Source organism: Phalacrocorax carbo, chromosome 1 (genome assembly GCF_963921805.1).
Source record: "Phalacrocorax carbo chromosome 1, bPhaCar2.1, whole genome shotgun sequence".
In the NCBI taxonomy this organism is placed as follows: domain Eukaryota; kingdom Metazoa; phylum Chordata; class Aves; order Suliformes; family Phalacrocoracidae; genus Phalacrocorax; species Phalacrocorax carbo.
In genome coordinates this window covers 38,136,917-38,161,886 of record NC_087513.1, presented here as the reverse complement: position 1 = coordinate 38,161,886, position 24,970 = coordinate 38,136,917, and the positions used below count along the sequence as shown (strand labels likewise).

The 24,970-nt window shown below is 41.8% G+C and overlaps 1 protein-coding gene across 4 annotated transcripts in view; it reads right to left on the bottom strand.

Moving 5' to 3' along the window:
* Positions 1–24,970, bottom strand: part of MSRB3 (methionine sulfoxide reductase B3) — an 85,082-nt gene that overhangs the window by 53,526 nt on the left and 6,586 nt on the right. For 2 of the 4 annotated variants that reach the window (XM_064448804.1, XM_064448823.1), the window contains exons 2-4: positions 13,008–13,134; positions 8,845–8,916; positions 6,920–7,048 (exon numbers count right to left, since the gene is read on the bottom strand). In XM_064448804.1, coding sequence (XP_064304874.1) covers positions 6,920–7,048; positions 8,845–8,916; positions 13,008–13,134 — 328 coding nt within the window. The remainder of the gene's footprint in view (positions 1–6,919; positions 7,049–8,844; positions 8,917–13,007; positions 13,135–24,970) is intronic. The other 2 variants (XM_064448814.1, XM_064448832.1) reach the window with 1 other exon arrangement.

Sequence of the window (24,970 nt, the reverse complement as noted above, 5' to 3'; positions counted from 1 at the left end):
AAACTTGTCGTAAAAATCACGGTTGCTATTGAAATCACCCTCCTTTGAAAATCTCGTCTTATGCTTTGCTTAGTTCACACAGAAAATCCAAGGAGTACATAAGGATTACTGTAAAAAAACACATTTGTCTGGTGCAAGAATTCACATCATGAAAGAAAAAATAACAATAAGGTTGCTTTTGAGAATGAGAACTCCCAAAGTAGTAACAGAAATTGCCAAATATTCAAATAACTTTGATAATTGCTTGCAAAAATTAGCTGACAAAATATGGCAGGGAAAAGGCACTCTAATTATGACAGTAATTAAAATATGGTACAATTAGAAATAAACAGTCCTGACAAAACTGGTTTTTGCTAGCAATGTATACACACTCATAAAAAGACCAATTGTGTTCCCAAAGTAGGGGGAACAGAGCTACCCATCTGTATGTCATTTAGTACAGGAGAGGCAATGGCAGGTTTAAATTACATGGTATTGGATTGCAATTTCCTAACATTGGATGCTTTTCTGCTTTTTTACCTTGAGTCATTACTAAGGAGTGTTCATAAAAAGTAGCTTAAAGCACAGATGCTTGCAAATCATTTAAGAAAAGATGTTTCTTTCTTCCTCCCCCTCTTCTTTTCTCATTTTTTTAATGTGTGGGGGTGGGTGAATAGGGGAGAGAGAAAAAGAATAATGCTGTTGGTCACTACCGACTAACCCTAGGAAGTATTTTCAGGAAGAAAAAAGTAAAATTGAAAACATCTGATTGAAGTAAATAGTGCAAACATAAAAAGCTTTACTAGTGAAAGAAAGGTATTGAAAAGCGACTTTATTTCATAGATTAGAAATTACTTTTGATCTAAACATTCTTAAAAACAGATTGTTTTCCACTCTGAGCCATCTCATTAGCTGTGCTGCAGAGCCTTCGTTTTAATGGCAAGCTTTGAAAGAGCGCTGCTGTATGCCTTTGTTAGCTTCAATCTTATTTGGGAGAGGGATAAAGATTTCATTCCAGGTCTCTTTGTTTGTCTTTCAAGAACCACTAAAGCAGTATTCACACAAATTTTGCAGGAATGTGCCCTGTGCCATAGCTTACAAATTATTTGGTTTTGGTGCACTTAAAGGTCACCTTCCAAATTAGCAAAATTTTCCTACATCCTGGCTTTTCAACCTTAAATGTAAATATTGTTTCCTAACTGTAAGTGAGGTTTGTTCTTTATAACATTTGGTTGCTTATTTAAAGATGTCAAACGTTGGAGGTTTTTATTCTCCAAACATGCAGGGTAAGTCTTTCAAAGTATAGCTAACAGGGAAAGGAAGCATATGCATTATATAAATAGCTATTGTTATGTTGCATTACGCAACTCAGAAAGAAACTGAGAGACAGTCTTTCATCTACGATTTCAGTGTTAAAAAGTAGTCTAGAGAGCAGGAAAGAATCTTACAAACCAACACCTCTTCATTTTTAAAAATATCTACCAATTATTTTTAAAAAAAATTCTATTTGCTCGTTAGATATTGCAAAAAAGCAAACTAAGCATAACTTCACTTTGGAAAAAAGTCAGAGGAAATACCAAATGTTTTAAAGAATGGTCAGTATACTTGCTTCACTCTCCTTGAATAATTTTCCATCTATTTTAGAGATTTGGTGTTCTTCAGTCAATGAGCTCGCTATATGCACTAGAAAATTTCTACATGCCACTTAATCCATGAGACAGATCAGAAGTAGCGAGTGTGTTATAAAAGATTTTTTCCCCATTGGTTTTAATAATTAACTGCATGTTTTACAATACAGCCAAGTATTTACGTCTACAGGGGAATTTTGCCAAACTGCACTGGGGTAAACTGCAACCTACCCCAACAAAGGACTGTCCAGGTTTGTAATTTAATGGAGTATATGTCAGCCAAAAGATAAAGTTGCACTACAAATCATAAAGAAAATCTCTTGGTTCAGCATTCAAGAACAGCCCTATTCAATTAATTGCACTTACTATTTAACTGCTAGCAACAACAACAACAAAAAGCTCAGTAAACTGGTTGCACTATTTCCATATTGCCAAAGAGCCAGGGAGGTAACGCAAGACTCACCCCTGAGTGCAGCGGATGTAAGGATACATTATCTGAAACAGGGCTAGCCTACAAGCCTCGATAATATGCAATGAATCCTAAAAATTACTGGATGAGATTCTAGGAATACAGTCCTTCAGTTAGGAAAAAAATAACATGCAAGAGGGACAAAAGTGCTCAACTTGCAGTAGAAGAGTGGCTGCTTCCATTTTTTCACTGTTCCTTTACAGCATATATAAGATGCCTGCTACATTCAAGCCAACTGTCTGTATCTTGGCAGGGGATAACATAAAGCTACACAAATATACACCCAATACAAGAGAAGCCGCTACTAGTAATGCAGCTGTTATCAAACTCGTTATTAAAGCAGAGAATAAAGGTGCTGGCTGACCACCTCCCTCAGTCTGGATCCCCAAAGAAGGGACCAGCTACAGGCTGTGGAAAGGGTTCCCATACAGGTAGCAAACTTCTTCACAGCTCGGCATAAAGGCAGGCTCACAGTTCATCTGCAAATTATACAGTTCAAGGCAAAAGAGACAAAAGGTCATCTGTTTTACAAATAGCATGACATCAGTGTAATTATATTAAATTAAATACACTGTGAGGATAAGAGAGAGTGGATTCATTAGAGCTCTGTTAGGACCCTGGATTGGATCTTATGTGTTCTTTGGAGGCGATGCTCTCAGCAATGACTTTTAGAAGAGCCCAGGACAGCTATGTTCCTAACTCCAGTTAGATCCCATTGTTAGGAGAGGTGAACGCCGGCCTACAAGGGCAGACAAAATTCCCTTTACATTCCACTGTGGGATCAGAGGCCAAATTTAATCTCTCTAATCAGCGCACGTCAGTGCCTTCGTCGGGGTCGGTGCTCATTTAGAAGAGTTGTGCACAGGCAAATGTTCCGGAAACAGGCACCAGCATTTCCACCTGAGGCCACCTGCCGTCAGCCTTTTGCCAACGTTTATAGCAGTCCTGAAAGCTGTTAAGATCCTGGAGCAGGATGGAAGGCTTTGTGAAGAAAAGGCCAGGCTCACAAATCTTAATGCAACAATTAAAAAAAAGAAAAGCTGAGGAGGGTGAAACAGACACCAACAGAAACCCTGTTGGGGTCTTCATGGTGTTCCTGTGCTTAGGAGTGGCTTTTCTGAAAAGCAACGCAATGCACGCTGCCGTTTACTATTCACCCACAGACTATGGGCCTTTCAGAGTTCAGATCTGGAGTCCTCCTCTGTACAAATGAAGTGAACAGAAGGTATTTTCTGGGTGTTGACCTGATAATGAAGACATTAAGCATCTCACCTCACATATAAATTCCAATTTCAATTGACCTTTTCAAATCTGTGGTTCACAAGGCAGGCGTGTGTCATTTTCTTCCATGTAAGCAATCACGAGAAAACTAGCAATGAGATACGTCCAGACAGACAGACACAAGTTAGCAGACCATTAATCCTCACCACTCGTCCCTTCACCTGCTCCAGTGTGCTGGAGGGTGGTGATTAGTGTCTGACATGACCTAAAATATGGTGGCATTTTGCCTGATGGCTTTCCTTCTTCAATAGCCTTTTGAACCGTTGTAATGTTTTTCTCTCGTGTTTTGTTGCTTCCTATCACTGAAATTAACTCAACATTTCAGCTGTGTGGAAGACACTGCATACATTTTCCCCCTTCTACATATGCTTATGTTCCACTAGCATTAATGGACATTACAGTCATGCACTGAGCACATACCATTAAGACTTCCTGAATTAAATACAGCAAGATCAAATGTTCCAGCAGAGCACAGCCATATAATAAATCGGGCCTCCAGTTTTCAGTAATACATCTTTTAATATACCCAAGCAGTTTTTTAGGGGCCTTCCAGCACATTTTACTATTCATGTACCACCCCAGGCCCAATTCTGCAATGCGACCTGTATGGGCAGACCCTTGGGAATATGCATAGCTCCAACAACTACATAAGGGTCTACGAATGTACATCAGATTACAGGATCTGGCTCTAAGTATACATCTGTCTGCTTCCTAAAGCCTGTCCCCTCACGAGTGGGCCATATCTTAGTCATCAACGGTAAGTTATCTCAAACTGACATTAAGAGGAATCCTGCAAGGTTAAAAAATATTTGCATACATTTCTTTAAATAAACATCCTTACATATGCCATCACTAAGTCTCAGTATTATTAAAAGTGGAATCCCTCATTTTTATTATTTCAAATTTCATTTACACCATTTATGCCTCGTTTACAGTTTTGCCTCTCTCTCTGCTAGGAAAAGGCAAACGCACAACTCTATTTCACTTCTGTTTAGTCTGTTCTCTGCAGCCTCTAGTCTGCAGCCTTGGGAAATGCCGCAGCGTCCTCTCACTGCAAACACGCCAGGAACTGATCATCTAGCTTAAAAAAGAACAACTCTTGAAAATGCAAATTGATGCAACCCGTTCTACTGGCTTTTTAAGTTGGAAAACGCTGTTTTACAAAATGTGTATTTGACATGATAGATCTTTTTATAATCCCATCACGAGCCATTTTAAATTACCTAAGCATGCTGCTGACTACGACAGATGCTGCAGAAGAATTCTGAAATATTGGTAGGTCAAGTTTAAGTAAAATGCAAACTTCATCATTAAAAAAACCCTGTAAATGTTTCACACATTGAAAACCAGACCTGTGTTTCTTTGCTGAGGGATGGCTCCTTTGCTTTCTTGCTGTAGGTAGCTAACTCCCACCCGCTGCTGAAATACCATTTGCAGTTTCATGCAAGCATTAGAAGTAATGGGGCGAAGACCATTTCCACTATATTGCGCGTTGAAAATCCAAAAGCCGGGTACCAGGACAACAGTTACAATTTTGGGTCAAATGCCAGGTTCTATCTTAAAAGAACACCACCCCAAAGTTAACTGTCTTTAAAAAAAAATTATTTACTTAACACCGAGGAGGGTCACATGGCCACAAGGGTAGGGCAAGCCCCTTTGCAAATTCACAAGCCTCCCATGCAATCATGTAACAGACCTGTCACATTTATTTTTTCCACCTAGTCATCTACATGGCTTGTGTTTTATATGAATGTATATATTTTGAGCCACCATCAGAGCTCTCCCATGTATGACAACAGATTTCTCAAGTACTAAAAAAAACAACTCCAAACTCCCAACTACTGCATCTCTTAGAGTACTTGTTTTCTTTCCAGAGAAAGAAGTACTGGAACACCAGTGGTCCCAGTACAGGCAGCATCTATGGGAACGGAAGCTGCTGTGTTGTTTCCTGAGGTCTGCAGGTGTCTTTGCAGCAGGTTATGTGGCCAAGGTAGCCATGCAAGCCAAAGGGATATTCCCTGGAAAAGAAATCCGAAGCTGCCTCCTCTCCCCGCCAATGTAAAAAACATGTAACAAAAGATTGTTTTGCGAAGCGGAGGAGGGGGAAAGAAAAGCAGCTCCGTTTGTCCTCTCCAGGGATGTCTACTTTACTTCCTTATCTCACATTAATGAAATAAATGTCACTACCAGCTACAATCTTGGCCTCACAACCTTTCCAAATTATAACCACTGAGGACTCCACCACCACCCTGCACTGGCCGGTGGAGGTGAAGGCCGCTTCCCCTGGGGCTCTGTCACCTTCACCGGTACTCTAGCGATGGGAGCGTGCGACTGCTCAGCAGAGGCTGGTGAATAGAAGCACCTTCAGTTAAGTGGAGCAAAAGCTCATTATGGTATAAACTGCCCCTTTTGTTAGCCTTTCTGCTGAGATGACCAGAGTGCACGGGGCAGCTGACCTATTTGCCTTACTCTTGGGTGGAAACCAGGCAAGACAAGATCAAGATCTATTGGCAGAGCAGCAGAGGAGGGAACATTTATAATGATGGATTTCTCTTCCTCTCTCCCCTAACAGATAAAGAGACTTTTGTTTTTCTGATATGATCCTAGCACCTTTCACAGGCACTACATTTGTTTAAATTAAAAACAAGGAACTCAAAGACACTGAGCACTCTGTATCTGGTCAGTAGATTTCTGTCAGAATCAATAAAAGGGTGCACAACATATGGAAAGGCATTTTATTAACAGCAGAATTAAGCTGCATTTAATAAGAGTGCTTTATGCTACCTTTTGCATTTAAAATATTTCAGTAAGCCATCAAAATAAGTTTATTCACACGGCTTTAATAAAGGTTTAACCCTGCAGCGGAAACAATTAAAAAGTCAGCATTTGCCAGCAGTTACCGCAGTGGTGTGTAGCTTATTGTGGCAATCAGGCTGTTGCTAAATCCTCCTGCTGCTTCCTCCACAATAGTGATGTGTGGCCTGTGAAATGAGCACTGCATTTCAAGAATCAAGGTGCCGCAATCTATACTTGGGATGGGGGTGGAAGAAAGGAGCGGGTGGGGGGAGGTCTTTCTTCTCCTCCAGTTCCCCACAACAGCTCAGATTTAACCCCCTGCAAAACTCAGTCTGTCTCCAAGTGTGCAGGAACCCTTCTAGCAAAGATGCAAACAGGCACAGCCTGCTCCGTGGCCTTTCAACCCACATCTCCAAGCACTCAGGGACGTACCCAGCATGAGGACAAGAACAGCTGGAACACACTGTGCTCCAGCTGTTGCTCTGTGATGGCCACCATGGAAAACACTGTACCTCTTCCCCTCTCAACCTGCTTCAGGATTAAAGGTAGCTAAACAGCCAAAAAGGTTAGTGACTGCCAACTTCTTCCCCTAGTGGGCCTTCCAGACTTCCCTGTGTTTCTGTAAAATTCAGCCACGCTTTATGGGTCAGGAAGATGGGGTCAAGCCCTATAAAAGGGCTTTAAGAGACTCGGTCAAGCCCTTCCCCACTCTGCTCTCCTTGGGACTCCTAGACCTGGGCTAGGGCGTTGAGCACGGAGTTCTTACCTGCGGTGCACAAAGCTGCCAGCGCCGAACCTGGTCTGCCAGCAGCTACCGTCCCACGAGAAACTCTCCTCCAGATGGAGCAGGGGGCACCTTCATACCCCAGCCAGGCGCCCTTTCCCAATACAGCTTCTTTTGAAGGAAATCACGAGATGAGACACATGTTTAGCTTGGAACTAAGAACACTTTCTGCATCTTAGCCATCTCTGGGGCACAATTTCTCTCTATTCGTTTCCCCCCAAATCATGATCTGTGCTGCAGCAACCTGTGGTTAACGTAACAACTAAGTTATGATAATGTTCACGTCTCTGGTGCCTGACTCCCTGTCCACACTCTAGGCCCATTCAATGTACCATCAAATTCCAAGTTCACACATCCCCTAAGGGACCCCTAGATCATCTCCTCCATCACTTCCCAACATACTCTTACTGCCTTCAGGGTTCACATTCCGTCTTGCACCTTTTCTGGCTTGTTGTCCCTCAGCTTAGCAATATCCTTCCAGAATCTCCTTCCCTTTTGTGTGCTGCCATCTCTCCTTTGCACCGCATTCTTCTCTGCAACCTTCATCATGTACCCCTCAGAGAAAGGACAAAGCCAGGGGCTGCTTTTAACTGAAGGGATAAAAGGGAAGGCAGTCCTTACAGGACTTCTCAGACCTCCTGTTATAAAACAGACAGTCCAATAACAAAAAAAAAAAAAAAAAAAAAGCTTTTCATGGGAGACTTTAAAACACAGAAACACCCTTAGCGCTGAAACTTCATCCTTTCCATATCCAACTTCAGCAGAAAACACAGTAAGCCTGAGCTGCAGAGGGCCAGGAATGGAACGCAGGAAATTTATGAGCTCCCAGAATTAAAACATTCCTGCAAGAAAGGTAGAAATGGCTTGTGGTGGGTCCTTTATGGGAGTAGGAAGGGAAAGCAAATGACCTTAAGAGATCCATCAGAAAACACATTAAGGAACTGGCTCTGTGCATGGTGCTGGGAGCACAAGGAACTTATCATCCCTGTGCTATAACTGCAGAGCCTCCATCCAGACGAGGCAGGGATGAGCGCCTTCTATCTATCGAGCGGGCGAGGGAAAGTACGGAACTCGGCCAGAGCAAGGAGTTAAAAACAGGGACAAAATAGGGTACAAACCCTAGGGTGCAAACAGGAACGGTACATTAACAAAGGGGTTCTGGTCTTCTTTATGACCCCAAGCATCAGGCACAAAAACAGTATTACTCCCAATGAGAGATCTACAAATAAATTTAATTCTGAACTGTATTAAATGAGATATTCTAGACTGAATACTATTGTACAAAATAACCATTTGCCAATACAGGCAGGATAACTTTTCAAGCAACCACAACAATGAATATACTCCTGTTAAGACAGCTATACAAAGGCAATTTTTAAAACCCATTTTCAAGCCATTCCAGAAATATGATAACGTTATGCGCTATTATGATAATGCAGCATTCTACCATCATATGACCTGGAGGCAGACATACACACAGACATTCATATAATAATGACACATGACCAGCTTCACATGCTATTTACTGTTGTGCTCACATAGTGCTTGTTTCTCAGACTCTTTTCAGGCATTTATCAAATTCCTCCTAACTGCTGGGAGGTAGTGAACTAGGTAATTCATAAAACTATACTTGAAGTTTTAAAATCTATTTTTCTTCCAAATTGATTTTTGCTCTTTTTTTTTTTTTTTTAATTTAGCTTCACAGAAATTAGTTTTCATTTTTGCCCCCCAACCAGTTCTGAGGAACAAGTACATCCAGCTGAGACCTTGTATGACATTTAAACCTACAGCAAATTTTTACGTTCAAGATATAAACCCCAGAAAATAGGGATTTATAATGAAAACATTGACAGGCAGTTAACCATAGCGATACTGGCAGGCGTTGCTATACAACATATCAGTCTTACTTTTATTTTCTTTCAGATCATGTGAAGAGACATCTGTAATAGTACATCTTTGGTGACACACATTACGGAAAGCTATGGGAAAGTTATAACATACATTATGGAAGTTGTATCTCTGAACAGAGAAACATACAATATGAAACATTTAGACATACTTAAGTATACAGAAAGTTTGATAGCAGCTACCTTACTTTGAACACATGAGATTAAGGTCTTTTCTAGATTTTTCATTGTTAAAGCCAGATCTGGCAAACACTATGCACACAGATAATTTCACTGACATGAGCAGTTTCGAGAGTTCGGAGAGACAAATGCATTGAATAACTCATGTGTGTAACTGTTTGCAAGATCTGCTCCGAAAAGTAATCCTTTATGTTAACAGATTATTACTAAAAACCCAATTTTGAGACTCAGTCATTTTTTGTTCACGAACTGTTCATTTCAATTTTACGGGAAGACATTACACTGAAACTTGGAATTAACAAAAATTTAATAAAACGAGTTTAATAAAACTACACTATAGACATTTACTTAATAAAGACTTACACCATATGCCCAGCACCATCTTCATACAGATGTATTGTAGTTTAATCTAATCCTAGAAAAGTACAGTTTCCTACTAGTAGTTATTTTAGTAATTAAACACTTCACAACAATTTAATATTATCTAGAACTTTATTACTGCATACAGAAAAAAACCCCTAAGTCTACCCCTGTAATTTATTCATCATTACTCTTACTTAATTTTACAAGCACCATAATTTTCTCTGATCTACAGGAGAGGAAAGCCAAATTACCTCATGCAAAAAACGTGATGTAAGCAGCACAACATTCAAAGTGTTAAAGAAGTAGAGGATTTTTTTAAGAAATGAGAACCCATAATAATTAAAAGACACAGCAAAGCAAAATAAGCTATCTTTTTACTTTATAGCTTGGTGGTCTGCTACAGAAAACATATGTACATGGAATCTGCGTAATCATTACTTGTATCAGTTACTTGCTGGTATGCACTGAAGCAGCTGAAGTAGTTTTTACATTAAAAGTTTTGGTGGGTTTTGTTGTGGTTTTGGGTTGGTTTTTTTTAAAGATTTAATTTCTGTGAACTAAATCCTGGCAGGTGCTGAGTACATCCTACATTTCCAAAGAAATTTAGAGCATTTAGCTCTAAAAAAGCAGGCTCAAGGAGCGACACTTCTACATCACGCAAGACACAACAGAGCTGTAACCATTACTGGAAACGAAGAAACCTCGAACCAATGTGAATGTGGTTTGAGTACGGGAACAGAGTGATGTGATTTTTTTCTTAAACCTCACCCTTTTCTTAAAATACTTGTAAATGTTCATAAGATCTCAGGGCATACTTTATGTATGAACAAGTCCTAAATGGGAAGCTTTTCATATACTGCTAGGCGTGCAAAACAGCATATGCTTAGTGCCATCTACTGGGAGCCCCTGCTTATACGTGGGCTTTACCACGTCGGCTATAAAAACATTATCGGCAATCTGTGCACTAGGTTTGCACACATTGAACCGTTTAGTCCTAACTTCAGACAAAAAAAAATGTTTAAAATACAATTTGGAAGAATAGATCCACACTCCAGGTGCTAATACACAAATAGAAAAAAAGCAAGTAAAAACACTTCACTGGCACAACTGTTAATTCAGTTTATGAATAATCCAGGGTAACTCACACATGCTTACAAACTAGTTTTTCAAAGAAGAGACAGAAGGTCACCCCGTTCTAAGATACTTCTTACCATATTTCATTCATTTAACTTCTTGAAACAAATCGTTTTTCACTTGCTTCTGGTCTACAGCTATGACTTTACACTAAATATAACGTAAACATTTCTTTTCCTTACTTTGTTCCTTACGTGAAGGACAGGGGTACCGTTCCAAGCATAGAAATTGAAATGATACTTTCATTCAAGTCCCTGTCCTCCAAAATATTTAACTGCATGCAGTTTAAAACTGCGTTCAGAAGCCCGATTTACAGCTCTGCCAGCACTTTGCTCCCTTATGCTGAGCAGGCAGGGGCTCCAGAAGGTTAGAAAGCCTCCTTCCGTGTGGAATTTGCCATTCAACTAGAAGACCACCAAACTCCACACCGTTCCAGGCCCGGTGGGCACATAACACGGTGGTATGGTTGCAGGGCTGCAATCCGCACGGAACTAGGTGGCGGGAAGAGTACTAACTCAAAGTGCTACGTTATAAAAAAAGTCATGAGAACTTGGGGTGTTTTCTCTACACGCAAAAGTTAAAGTCACAGTGCCTTGTGGCATTTAAGCAGATGTTGGCTCTAGATCTCATTCCCATGTTTAATTTGATACATGCTATACCATTTACTTGCAACCCCCTCCATACGCCACACACAAAAACCAAACCAAAGGCAAAACAAGCTTACGTTAATTTATAAGCATCTGGGGAATTTAGATTACTCTTAAAATATGTGAGATATGTGACTGTATATTATTCCATTCTTAGCAGATGAATTTGGGTTTATTACATATAAATATCTATATATATATAATCTATAAAGTAGCCAATTGGTGGAACTCAATCTATTAATGTTTGCACAGTTATGGATGAAAGGGACAGGAATAAACAGTAGTGTTATGAGCTTTTTATTTAAAAAAGTGACTACTGGATTATGCCAGAAAAGTGATTTGACACAATAGCTAACCTAGTGCTTTGCAAACAGGTATGCAATAGCAAAACCTCCTTTGGACTGTGTTTCTAGCTGACCAACGGAGATCTTTTCAGAGCAGGAACAAAATGGCCAGAAGACTGAGTGCCCCCATTTTAAGGCAGACACCAGCAATACGAATGTGTATCAGAAGGTGCATAATGAGGGCTAAGGAAATTTGCTTACCCTGTATTTTTAGGATTTTAAATCTGGCTCAGCAGCAAATATAACAGGAAACCAAGGTCAGGCTGACACAATGTGGGCTATTCTCTCTCTTCCTCAATATGTGTTTGCAGCTCCTATCTAGGTTAATGGGAGTTTTGTGCACATGTGGGGGGAAACAGAACGCAAATGCTGCAAGAATTGGACTCAGATTTAGTTCAAATAAAGTGTAATCTGCTTTAGAAAAATCCATCAGCTTGAAAACTGATGTCTTATCACTGAAAAAAAAATCTTTAAAACTTCACCTCCACATGCTTGCTAAGTCCAGCTCTGGGAAAAAGTGCTCGTAACATTTTGCACCTTTATGAACCAGTTGTGAGTGTAGCACAAACTCCCCAGCTGGTTCTGTTTCGATGCTTCAAATACTGATCAGGCAGGATTGTATCTTTTTTTATTTGGGTGTCAAGAAAACTCCTACTAACGTTCAAAATTAGCTCCGTGCAGCTTTTATTTTCTCCCACACAACCATGTACGGTGACATTATTATGCAGACATTACAGATGCTGCTGTTGCTGTTTAAGTGAAACACATAATACTTAGGTTCAAGGTTTTAATGATAAAAACAATTCATGGAGATGGGGTCTTGCGGCACCTTTCACAGACCTAATAGCAGAACCTGGACCTTACATGAAAAGTGCAGCTGCATCTGGGCATTAAATTGCATGTTTCCATTTATTTATTTAGAGAAGTGTCATGTAACTAAAGAATACGCTGTCAGAGCAATGAAAGAATTAAGTTTTAAATTCTGCACACCTTTTGTACATAATTTTCGGTGCAACATATTTGATTTATAATAAAAACGTAAAAAGGGACACATGGAGTGTAACTAGTATAATGCTAAAGATTCTGGAAAGTATTTTTAAGCCTGTGATCTAATGGCAATTGACATGCTAAATTCTTTTATGCATCTTTTTTTAAAAAATATAAATTGCATTTAATAAATTATTTTCAGTTTAATTCCACTGTTTTTGCCAAGAATGAGGAAAATAATAGAAGAGTTAAGAGACTATACATCGGACAAGGAAATCAGACAGCAATTCCAAGCATCCTAAAGTCTTGTATATGAAAACCCTCACTCAAGCCAGTGGCTTTTACAAAAAAAAAAAAAAAAAAAGAAAAAAAAGTAAATAAACTTTGGGTTCAAAGGAAAATTTAAACAAACCAGAGCAACCCATAGCACATGGTTTCCTGCAGCAGAGACACCGATTCCTAAAAGGGCCTTCATTATGCATGACACAACAAGCAGCACCCATTCAACCTGAGGGAAGCCCACAGGCTCGCAGGGCCACTGGCTGGCTCTTTGTCACCAAATGCAGCAGGTTGAATGCAGACATCACTGTGATATCCTCACCAACAAAACCAGAGGCAAAGAACAGGGGCAAGAGCTGAGTAGGGAAGAAAAAAAAAAAAGAAAAAAAAGATGAGAACAAAATTAAAACATCGAAAATGTTAAGATATATTCACAGAAAAAAACAATGCTTACAATTTTATGAGACCACCACATGGGAGCACAATTCTAAATGCGATTTTCTTATTATATTTCTGATGCCCCTTTAACATTATTACTATTCATTAACATTATTATTATTGATACGTTATTACATAGGATTCAGTGAAGCAACTTTCTATGGTACTAAGTGAGAGGGAGGGGGCATTTTTATAGGGGGCATTCACAGTAGCTACTTTAGATACTCATCAACTCAGAGCAACGTAGCATAGCAGCCTACACGGTCAGAAGTGCAGAGGTACTAAGGGAGAAACCTCAGGACCTCAGCTAGACAGCACGAATCCTTTGAACACCCAGGAATGCCAGGCAGATCAAACGTGCAGGCTTTTCTATTTATTTTATTTAAAACAAAATCACACTCCGCAACATTTCTGAATGGTGAATGCTGGAAACCGGTCATTGCTAAAAATTGTTCTTTTGATGACTTGTTTGAGGAACGTGACGTTTCATTGTAATAAACTTGCCAGATACCTTAAAACCACGACTTCGTTTTTTTAAAGGCAGGAAGTAATTCGCATTGTAAACTGTCCATGAGATATATTTAAACAACCTTCTGGCCAGTTTAAATACAGCAAAACAGAGAGACGGCAGTCGCAAGATTTTATTTTAGAGGGATTTAATGCATGAATACTAATTGTTTCGTTTACCCACAATGGGAAAGAGGAAACGCAGCTGCCTTATAGCCCAGCCACTCAGAGCCACAGCTCGCTTCAGCAGATTGTGTGGCACCGGGGACCGGAGCCAACCCCCACCGGAGTCCATAAGGAAGCTCCGATGGACTCTGGTGGAAGCAGGATTAGGCCCCAGGTGGCCCATGAGCAGCAGGTCCCAGCCTCCTCCCAGGTGCCCTCTTTCTTGTCTGGGTGTCGCAGCACCAGAGGGTCCAGCAACGGCCCAGAGCAGGGCATCGTCCCGGGTGTTTCCCCGGCTGGGAAGAAGCTGACCGCGGTCCCACCCTGAAGCACAAGCACGTCCACGCAGCCGCGCGTATTGCCAAACCACGCCGCAGCGCATCTGACGGAAACCTGCTGGCATTAACATGCCTGAACTCTGACTGCTCCAAACGAAACTCGCTGCGAAACCCAAACATCTCTGTGCTGCTGAAGGGGGGGGGGGGGGGGGAGGAGAGGTGGGCGCTGCACGGCCCGAGAGAGCCATTAGCCAGAAATAAACATGTCACTGTCACGAGTGACTGCAGGGCTGCCTAAAAAAAAAAAACCAACAGTGAAACCCTCCCGAGCAGACTACCGGCTGACGAGAGACCACCGGTCTGCCCGTACCCAGGCCTCAAGGGCGCAGTTTCCCCGCCGGCCGCCTTCCCGCCGCGGCGGACAGCCCGGGGCGGGCTGCGCCGCACCCCTCGCCGCCGCGGCGCGAGGCGGCGGCCCGGCCGCGGCACAAACCCGCCCTCGGCCGGCCGCGGCTCCGAGCGCCCCCGCCGCCCACCCCCACGGCACGGCGCCCCCTGGCGGCCGCGGCCCCGCTGTCACGGTGCCGCGGCCGCCATGACGCTCGGGCCACGGCCCCTCCGCGGGGCTGCGCTTGGCTCCCCCACCGTTCTCGGCCGCGGGGCTTTCCGCAGCGGTTGTCTCGGACCTGGAGTACCGTTAGCCCTTTCGGAGGTCGGCGTAACGAAGGGCGGACAGACCGGCCCCTACATGGCCAGGTCTTCACTAGCCCTGCCTGTATGGCCTCTCACAGGCACTCGCGCAGCCCCCTGGGGCAGCCGGGCACGGGCACCCGCCCGGCGCAGCAGCCAAGGGACGCGCGTCCCCACCGTCCTGCTGTGCAGCCCCTCGGCCCAAGGGACGCGGTCCGCCACGGTCCCAGACCGACCTCCCAGGCCTGCACTGCCTCCCTGCCCTCCCCGTCAGGACCACGGTGCCCTCAGGTGTGAACAGACCTGAAATCCCCAAGGATTATAAAATAGATTGTGACCTCTTGAACACGTCAAACATTTCAGCGTTCACCAAAATGCTGTTATTTAGTTTCAAATATTCTTAAAGATTCACAGGACATAAGTCCTGAAAGCCCAATAAAATACAACTGAGTGTTCATGGAAGTACTTTATTGCATTTAACATTATTTTATTGTCGATGTTTTGATTGCTATTTTTATTTACCCTGTACCTTTCAGAAATGCCCAGTAGTTTCAAGTAGGAGCAGACCTCCTGGTGCTAGGTACTGTACGTACCCAAACAAAACCCCTGCCACAGGGAGCTCACATACCAAGGTTAAGAACTGCTTGTAAAGTACGAATTAAAGAGAAGAGCAAAGTCAATCTCATTACAATTAACACATTTGGTTTGGAGGTGCTTCACACCCTGATTCCACAGGTGCAGAGAACAAGCTAACAGAGAACGACGGTAACCCCTGGTGTCACCAGACCTCTTGGAGCCCCTTCGCTGCACTCTGCTTGTGCACTTTGCTGCGCTTTAACATAACGCAACATACAGCTTTCATTTGCCTGGCTCGCGTCATGCAAGCACTACGCTCAGAGGTAACTTCTAAGTCTTACAAATCCAGACCGTACAAATATAGCAGTAACTATGTCCTTAGGTGGGCTTCAGGAGCTTTTTCACTAGGATGACACACATTGTACTCCAGGAAAGCCTTCCTTTTAGGATGCCGATATCCTAATATTGATGTATGTTGAAGTACTGCGAGCTTTCAAAAGGTTCAATTGCAAACATTCAGAAATGACAAATTCAGCCCCAAAATAAACATGATTTGCTAAAAAGTAATGTAGGGGGTCTGTCAAATTTGTCCTTAGGAAATGAAAAACGTTCTACATACCCGGGTTATGTTTTCTCAGCCTTTGTCCGCAACTAGAGAAATTTCTTTGGGGGAGGGACAATTTGAGACATTAAATTCTGATATTATCACATCTTGCTTTTAAGAGCTGTAAGGGAAACATCAAGGGCCTCAGGAGCTGATAAACACTACTGGTTTGTTTTTTCATATTTTTCATATTTAATGTTTTTCCTGACAAGTCCAGAATTCCTAAATTTACATGAGAATCCCAGCTCCCAAGAAAAATGTGAAGTTTTAGCCTTTTACAAGTTAATTAAAAAATAACACAAATTCTTAAGAGAAGAATAATTTTTTTTTCTTGCCCCAATAATGAGACCTTAATAGTGTGAGGCTTCTTTTTTTCCAATTTCCCTCCCCCACCACCAAGTCTCTGGCCTTATTTGGAGGGCAGGAAACAATTAGAGATAGGTACACACTAGCCGGAGAGCCAGGCCCTTATGTCAGGAATTTCTATGTCACTGGAAAAAGCAAAAGAGCAAAACTATTGCCATCCTGGAGAAACCCAAACAACCAGAAGTCAGAAGACAGTAAAGGCCTTTGAGTCTTCTATACTCAAGTGTTAACATTAACAGTTTAATTTTAATTACTATTTGTTTTGTTAAGTTTCTCCAGTCCCGCAATAATGTCAAACAGTTGTTTCGCAAAGGTTATTTATTTATTTTGACATAAATCAAACTATAACCAAATGTTTCACTGATAAAGCTCAGTGGAATATTTAATATACACGTTTGCTCCAGCTTTAGAATTTGGATTTTATTATTTTTTTTAATTTGGCTTTTGCTCACCTAAAGCTGCTGCCAGTCAGACTGAGCAGACAGAACAGAGCAACCACTGGGCACTGCAGGAACAAAAAGCGCAGCCTAGAGAGAACCACATCAGCAAGTATTTCAGTACATCATGGATTTCTGTGTCTAAACAGTTATTTACTCCCTAGTCATTTTCCCTTAACTCATTCTCTGCTAACACTGGCGCCCTTGGTCTCTCCTGCTCCCTGCATTGCACTTGGGAGTTTAATACTTCAGCTGTTTGTAGTAAATGTCTTAGGTTTGTCACAGTGTATGCTCAGGTGGAGGGGGCTGGAGGGGGTACAGACAATGTTTATTAGCTTATGAGGAGATGCTTAATGGGGTCTGATCCAATACCATCACCGAGCTGTCAGCTGTTGCAGGAGACCAGAGCACAGGAAAACTTGTTTCAGTGGGGGGATGAGGACTGCAGGTTATTTATTTGAGAAGGGAAGAGTTCCAGGTTCCAGCTTCCGATCCAAAAAGATCTTCGGTCCTGAAACCAGCTCCCTTTGGAGTGCCCGAAGTATGCTCCGCAGACACATATACCTCACTACCTGGGCTAACCATCCCTTCTGTCCTGGCCTCCCAACAGCCTGCCAGAACAATGACGCAGCAGCCTTCAGCCCTCAAAACCCCCCACATCCTGTGAATATACATTCGTGCTTTATAATCATATTTTTAGACAACTGCATGCTCCAATGCATTGTACTGTATTTGAAGCATTCAGCACAAAATTGTAAAGGTAATTGACAAAACCTTTAGAAATTCACCTTAAAGGGAGATTTTAGGCTCTGGATTTTCATGTGCTTGTACATCCACTGATAATGCAAACAAGGTGTCTTCACGAGTTCATCATTTGCTATTAAAATACCTAGCAAAAGCTGTACAATACTGTAATCATTAACAGCTAACAACACGCAGCAAAACTTCATAGTGATAAATATAAGCTTCTCAAAGGCTTATTGAAAAGGCATAGAACACTCCGAAAGAAACTAATTGCATTAGCCTTACAGGTCTACAAAAGTGCTGCAGCATTTAACTTGCATGCTTGTCTGCATATACTTCCCCCCCCCCCCCATACAATACTAGCTTCTCAGTTACAGCCACAGAAGTCAGAAGTACGAGACCTGAATTCCCACTTCACTTTTAACACTCTCAATTAAAGCATGTTCTCCATAGCTGTTTGTGCTGGAATGTGCAAACTGAATGGCACCCCATTCTACTTTTAGGAAGTTTACGTTGTGCCCTGATAAAGGAGGTAATTACTGCCATTCCTCATAGTATTTGAGTGGAAAACCAGGAAACATCAAGCTTTAAACTTGAAGTTAATATGGCTGTAAGAAAGGAGCCTTAAAAATGAAGTTCAAAAACTTTGTTTTCTTGAATTTTACATTTTCTCTTACGCTGGATTTTGTAAACCCTTCTGATAGCAACTGAGTGTATTTATCATAGAAACTCAGACCTCAGATAAACACCTTTCTGCAATACAGAACACACAGTCTTAACACATAAGAAATTTCTGAGCATCAGTTTGGATGACACATGCTTTAGGACACTGACAGATCCAACTACAGATGTTTTAATGGGCCTTACAGGAATTATCTTTTGTGGAGGAAACAGAAGAGTGCTTAACTGAGGAGTGTATTTGCTGTCTCATAATGGGAAGTACAGCAGCTGTCCCTGCACCCTGCTCTGCGCAATCAGGGCTAGCAGTGGGCACAGGCCTGCCCAGGCACAGCAAGCACGGCACACACCGCAGCTGCTCAAGCTCAAGGGGCACAGGAGGCCCTCCCCAGTCCCATGCCTTCCTCGTGGTGCCCACAGGCCAGGCCTCTTTCTCACACTCAATGGGGTAATATGGCCCAGTCTATTAATGCTGCTGAAGTATCTTTTTAATATTCTAGCTGGGAAGCTTCAATAGCAGTTATCTTCTATATTCATCATTTTAACAGCTGGAGTAGGGGAGGAAGAAAAGTCAAAAGGTCGAGATCAGACAAAGAAATAGAAGAGAACAGGAAAAGATGAGGAAGGACCAGACAGCATGTAAGCACTGCTGTCCCTATAAAGGGAACCTATGTTCTCACCTGCTCACCCCAGCTCCCACTCCGTGACACACAGTGACAGGCAAAGCCTTAGGGACTAACCACCCTCCATATTCCATCCTTCGGCTGCACCTAAGTTTCCCACTGAGGCAAATCAGAGATCTTTTTAGTAGCGCAGCTTTTAGTCCAAGCTTTATTACCCAGACTTTGCTCTTCCATCTAACAGAGATGAGATTCCCATGATAGATTTTTAGATTATCGTGCAGGATAAAAGTATTATCTTTCCAATAAAATAACCACTAAAATCTTGGAAAATAACCAGATTCTGAAGCCTTTATGCACAGTTCAGGATAATTTAACTGATTTCAATTGTTGAGAAAATATATGCTAAGTTAGGAGGTAGGACTCTGCATGTCTGTGAGTTTGCATTTATGTTAGAATGGTTATCCAGAATAGAAAAGCGATTTATACTTATAAAAGGAAACACTGCATCTGAGCAGAGAACAAAAAGCTATATTTAATTTTCATTTAATTACCAAATTGAGCTAACATTCTTGCAAGCATCACCTGCCAGAGTTGGGAAGCTGACAATCCCTTACAGGAGTACCCCCTTTTGTATGCTGAACTGGCCACTGCATTGCTTCTCTCTCCAGCTAGTGAAAAAACAGTTTGGCAGCAAAGAGGCTGGTGTAACTAAAGCCCAGAGGTGTGTCCGTGGCCAAATTAAAAAGGCCTGAGACATGAGAGGATAATCTAAACAAAGAGGTTTTTGAGGATCATATAGCCTCCCAAAAAGTAAGAAGGAGAAAAGCGCATTAACGCCTCCCTGTTCTGCAACTGCTCCCATGGAAGACAGAACTGCGAGCCTGAATTCTCCTTATTTTACTACTTAACATTTTGCACAGAGCAGGGCAGTGGTACTGGTCCCCTCCAAACAGCCAAAGGACAGGGCCTCGCACAGAGGGGATGAAGAGGACATCCATGCTGCACTGAGTACCAGGGGAGGAGGGAATTAATTAATTCTGCTTTTAAGTAATGCAGTTAAGACGGTCCTTGCTCAAGGGACTCTGGCTTGGCCTTCAGAGAGAGGAGTAAAGTGGAGATTTCTTTAGGGTAGAGACAAGGCACTGCAAACCTTGCAGGCAACAGATGAAATGGGAAAAGTGGAATTGCGATGAGAGAAGAAAAAGCAGAGGGGTGCCAAGGAGAGGAGGAGACTAGACAAGTAAGGAGTCCCCAAAGCCTGCGATGAAAGAGGATCTCTGGCTAAAGGCAGAAGCCAGCGAGTCTCTGAGCCTTGCAAGAGCTCACACATCTGTCATTTGCAGATTGTTTCCCAACAGTTACAACTGGCAATACTTCCCAAAGGAGAGTAAATATAGGTCAATTGGGATTTTCCCCCCATCCATTCCTGCTCCTCCCAGATGGGATGCACTAAAATAGCATGGAGCTGCACTTTCGTTTTCCCCGATTTGGTAGCCTGCCAACACGCAACCCGTTCCTTTTACGGCAGTGAGTTTATAACTACAACAGTCATAAACTATTCTTAAATGGGTCTTTTCTGAGAATCACGATCCTTTCAACATCTTGAAAAAAAATCTACTCTCTCCATTCCAGGCATCCCTCTCCAGCACTGTGGTAAAGATTTAATTGCTTCTGGTGCTCAGATGATAAGATACAAGTGTTCTTGAAATAACCTTTTAATTTAACAAGTCCTACTGGCAAGCCCAAAAGCTTTTTGCATTGCTCACCAATAAAGAATTCATTTTCAGTACAAAAAGAAAAAACAAGTTTTAAGAACTTCTGGGTTACTGCTGTGGATGGAGCTGTCCAAGAGGTACACTAGCACTGAAGACATGGTAACTTATTTCTGCTATCTGGTTTATTTAAATAGGTATGCTTTCCCTCTCCACCAACACTTGCCTTGTCAAGCTCACCAACACAGCAGAGCTAAGAAGCTTTCTATTCTATTTTTAATTCAGGACAAACCCCATGCACCATTTACCAGGAGATGAAACAACTTTCTTTTTTAGCAGTGAGCAAAAGCTGTTCAACGAGAATTTCTATTCTGCTTTTCCAAAACAACTTCATAATAGTTTTAACTTCATCGAAACAAAAAAAAAAAACCCAAAAACCCAAAACACCTAGTTTTGAAGATTAATCATTTGGAATTGGAGTTCTTTTAAACTGTGTTACAGTGCTCCATAACTCAGCAAACTTCTTCCTCAGCTTACAAAGCTTATTTGCCTGGGTAACGATACACAACAGATATGTGATACAAGCCGTCTCTCTAAGGAAGAATAGCTCATGAAATAAAGCCTCCAGCTGAGAATCGGTGTGAGTTAACAGGACTTCCAACCTTAAACATCAAAAAAGTACACTCTTCTAAAAAAGCATGGTCTCACTCATTCCTAAAATGAGGTAAGTGCAAACCAGCCCTGCAGTAGTTTGCTGAGTGTGCACTCCTGTCCCGCACAGCAGACGGGCTGCAGCGCAGGAGGTGTGAAGGAAGCTGCCACTTCTGCTGCACAGAGAAGCTGAATTCTGAAACAATGCAGATGAGTTTAACTTGATGACCCTGTTTTATGAAGCACTGTAAGGAGATGCAGAAATGATACTAGTCCACTGAAGAAGACAAGGTCCCTGAACACATCAGAGATAAAAACAATTGTGATTTCAGCTATGGTTTTGCCCTCCAATTTAATGAGCTCTCACGAGTAAAATCCGTACCAGGGAATAAAAAAAATCTGAAGAAACAACACTCCCTGCCGCAGTAGCAAACTAAAGCATCCTCAGTGCAGGATCAGATGCTATGAGGTTATTACAGTGTATATAGCAAATCACCAACAAATAATCAGTAAGGCTATGGCCAGCAGATTTTTAAGATACTTAAAACTCTTTCAGTTGAAGAAGTGGTTGGTGCTAATATCCACCTGCATGTACGTGCACACAATGTGCCTATAAATGCCACGCACACTACTAGAAAAATAAACGTCTAGTGCAAAAGACACACATAGACCCACATCCTACCCAGACATCAGCCTGTGTCATTTCATTCAGCATCCAATTCTTCAGCACAAACCACCTAAAAGCTGAACTATCTCCCTGTATTTTATAATGTACTACATGGGAAAAAATATTTTTAGATCAGACTGTGAACCAGACCTGAGTATCGTCTCATATTTTGTAAAAAGCTTGTAACTAAAGCATGGGGTTTGTAAAACTTAGTTATGATCTCTCCACTAGCTAGCATAACCGCATTTCAGACCAATTCAGGTTGGTTGTTTCTTTTTTTATCATCCCAGCTACTAGAAAAGCATTTCGAGTTAAAGACATCATAGCTGCCAATCTCTCCCCAGCAGTCTCCCTTATATGGAAATTTCCTACGTGGCTCTCTCTAAAAACCAATACCGCTCATCACCACAGAGAGGAGCCATCTCCCTTTCATAAAATTAGATATTACAGTGTCTCATGAGTTATCCTTCCAGCAACATCCTTCAAATAACATCCTCGGCACACAGAATTCTATACATATGTCAACAGAATAAAAGCACTCTTTAAAAATGTACCTTTGATCACACAGATTGTGTCATGATGGTATGTAGAGCAAGCTTATGAATATACATGCAAACCTCAGCCTTTTATCCAAAAATAATTTGAAAAAAATTATAGCATGAAGAAATTCTGATACAGCACAAAAAAAAACATAAAAGAAAGGGTCATGCACTTTAACAGTAACATTAACCATCCTAAAATCAAAGAACTTTCATGCAGTTGAAAAACAAACTTCTAATCCATACCGAAATACAATTCCATCAAATAAAACAGAAATTCCTAACCCTTCCCTAGTCAGAGATGTACTTTTATTTTTATGAATAGCAGTGAGAAGACACTACAGGAAATAAGGAAAGGTTTATCTTTATAAATTTTCCTTGAACTTACAGTAATATCAGATGAGTTAATACTGAATGTCAATGACTGAAAAGTGAGAGAGCAAAGAAAACTATTTCTGTCCTAATAGCAATACATTTGATTCAAATATAAAGATTATCTGATTTTAAACCACTGCCCAAGGTGGACCAATTTAACAAATACTTTTATTTACATTTCTGTAACACCATTTTCTTAAAACAAATTTTCACTTGGTTAGGCTATGATTAAGTGTATTGATTAGCAAAAAATATATCATTTTACACAAAATTTTCTGCCCCTATTTAATAACCAGGATTATATGTACATCTCCCTGTATTTAGGTAATTACAGGGATAAAACCACTTATTTGGGACTCTTTTTCCTTCTTATAAGAGAAAATGTCCAAAGACAAACTTTTTTTCAATGGAAAATGTTACTTGGAATCTGTGTGAGCTGAAATGATTTGCATTCCAGTGGAGTTTAAAAATGCACAAACATACGATTTTTTAATTAATTAAATATATTTACACTGGATGTGCAGCACAAGCATCTGCACTCTCGGCATCCTAAATCTACTTTTTCAATTCATGAACAAAAGTAGTATTAATTCTAGCTAAATATATTACTTTAAAGCCTGCTTTGATTATTTATCTTCTCTTTAATTCTCCTTTCTCCCTCAAGTGTCGAGAATGCAAAGATGTCTATTCCACCTCTTTTAATTGACTGAAAATATTTATGAAACCTTATGTTTTTTTAAACCCATACTTCCCAGCCCTAAATGCATTCAAAAGACAAAAATACTCATCCTCTACCTGCCAGCTTGACTTGCAGTCAACAGTAACCATGCAAAACCTTTCTGCATAGCAAAAAGTACTTACTCTTGGGAAAAAAGTAAGTACTTTCTCCTGCTCTGTTAGAGTGAACGTACAACAGGGCTATTACTGGAGTTACCTCCAGGGTCACCTCATGCAGCCTTGGCCGTGAGCCACCTGCGGGCAGGGGCGATGCCACCTGCCTGCTAACACCAGGGCTGGCAGCAGCCCCGCAGCCCTGCCCAGAGCCCCCCCAGCCACACACACCAGGGCAGGCAGCAGCCCCACAGCCCTGCCCAGAGACCCCCCAGCCACACACACCAGGGCAGGCAGCAGCCCCACAGCCCTGCCCAGAGCCCCCCCAGCCACACACACCAGGGCAGGCAGCAGCCCCGCAGCCCTGCCCAGAGACCCCCAGCCACACACACAAAGGCTGGCAGCAGCCCTGCCTGGAGCCCCCCCCAGCCGCACGCCCCAGGCCTGCTAGTGCCCGCACAGCTGGCTCACCAGGTAGGCACACTGCTCAGTTCAGCTCAGCTCGTTTGGAGGGTCACAGGGGGAACAACACAGCTGCCAAGCTCATCCTCCTCTTCCCTCAGCCTTTTGCTAGTCTCAAGGCTTTGTAGTTCAGCTTTCCACTGGATCAATATTCAAAGACAAATTTGGATGTTTTCTTCGCATAATCTGTTCTTAAAAGTGACATCTGTTCCACTTCAGCAGAGGCAGCAGCACGGCACCCGCAGGCAGCCCCATCCTGCCAAAGCCTGCTGTCAGGAGCTTCATTAAGCTTTGCCCCGAAATGCAGTTTGTTTCTGTCCTACTTGGACTCGCGCTCCAAAAAAAGAAAATCCTACGATTAAAACATCAGGAGTCCCTCTTTCCCCTCTTGGTCCTGACATTTCACACCACTCTCACTAACACCTTAGAAATTCTGCAGCCACCCAGCCATGCCCACAGAGCATCCTTGGTCCCAGCACAGGACCATTCCCCTCCCACGGTTCACTTCAGTGCATCTCATGCTGAGTGTGCAAGCCTTCGGCACCCCTTATCAAAATAAAATTACAGAGGACGTACCAGCTCTATGTCCACCTTAAAGTTTTTCAAAACAATAATTACTGGTTAGAATTCTGATATATTTGTTCTGTATGTTGTATTTATGGCATTGGTGTACATATATACAGAAAGATTTTCATTCTCTTCCATTTATACGTGTACTTAAATAGATACACACAGATAGAACTTATCTAGATGTCTGGAAATTTTATGTAGTCAGTAGGCAAAACAAGTAAGAAAACTAATAAACCATAAGCTGTGATCAGCTAAGCCCATCTGCAAATTTCACTATTT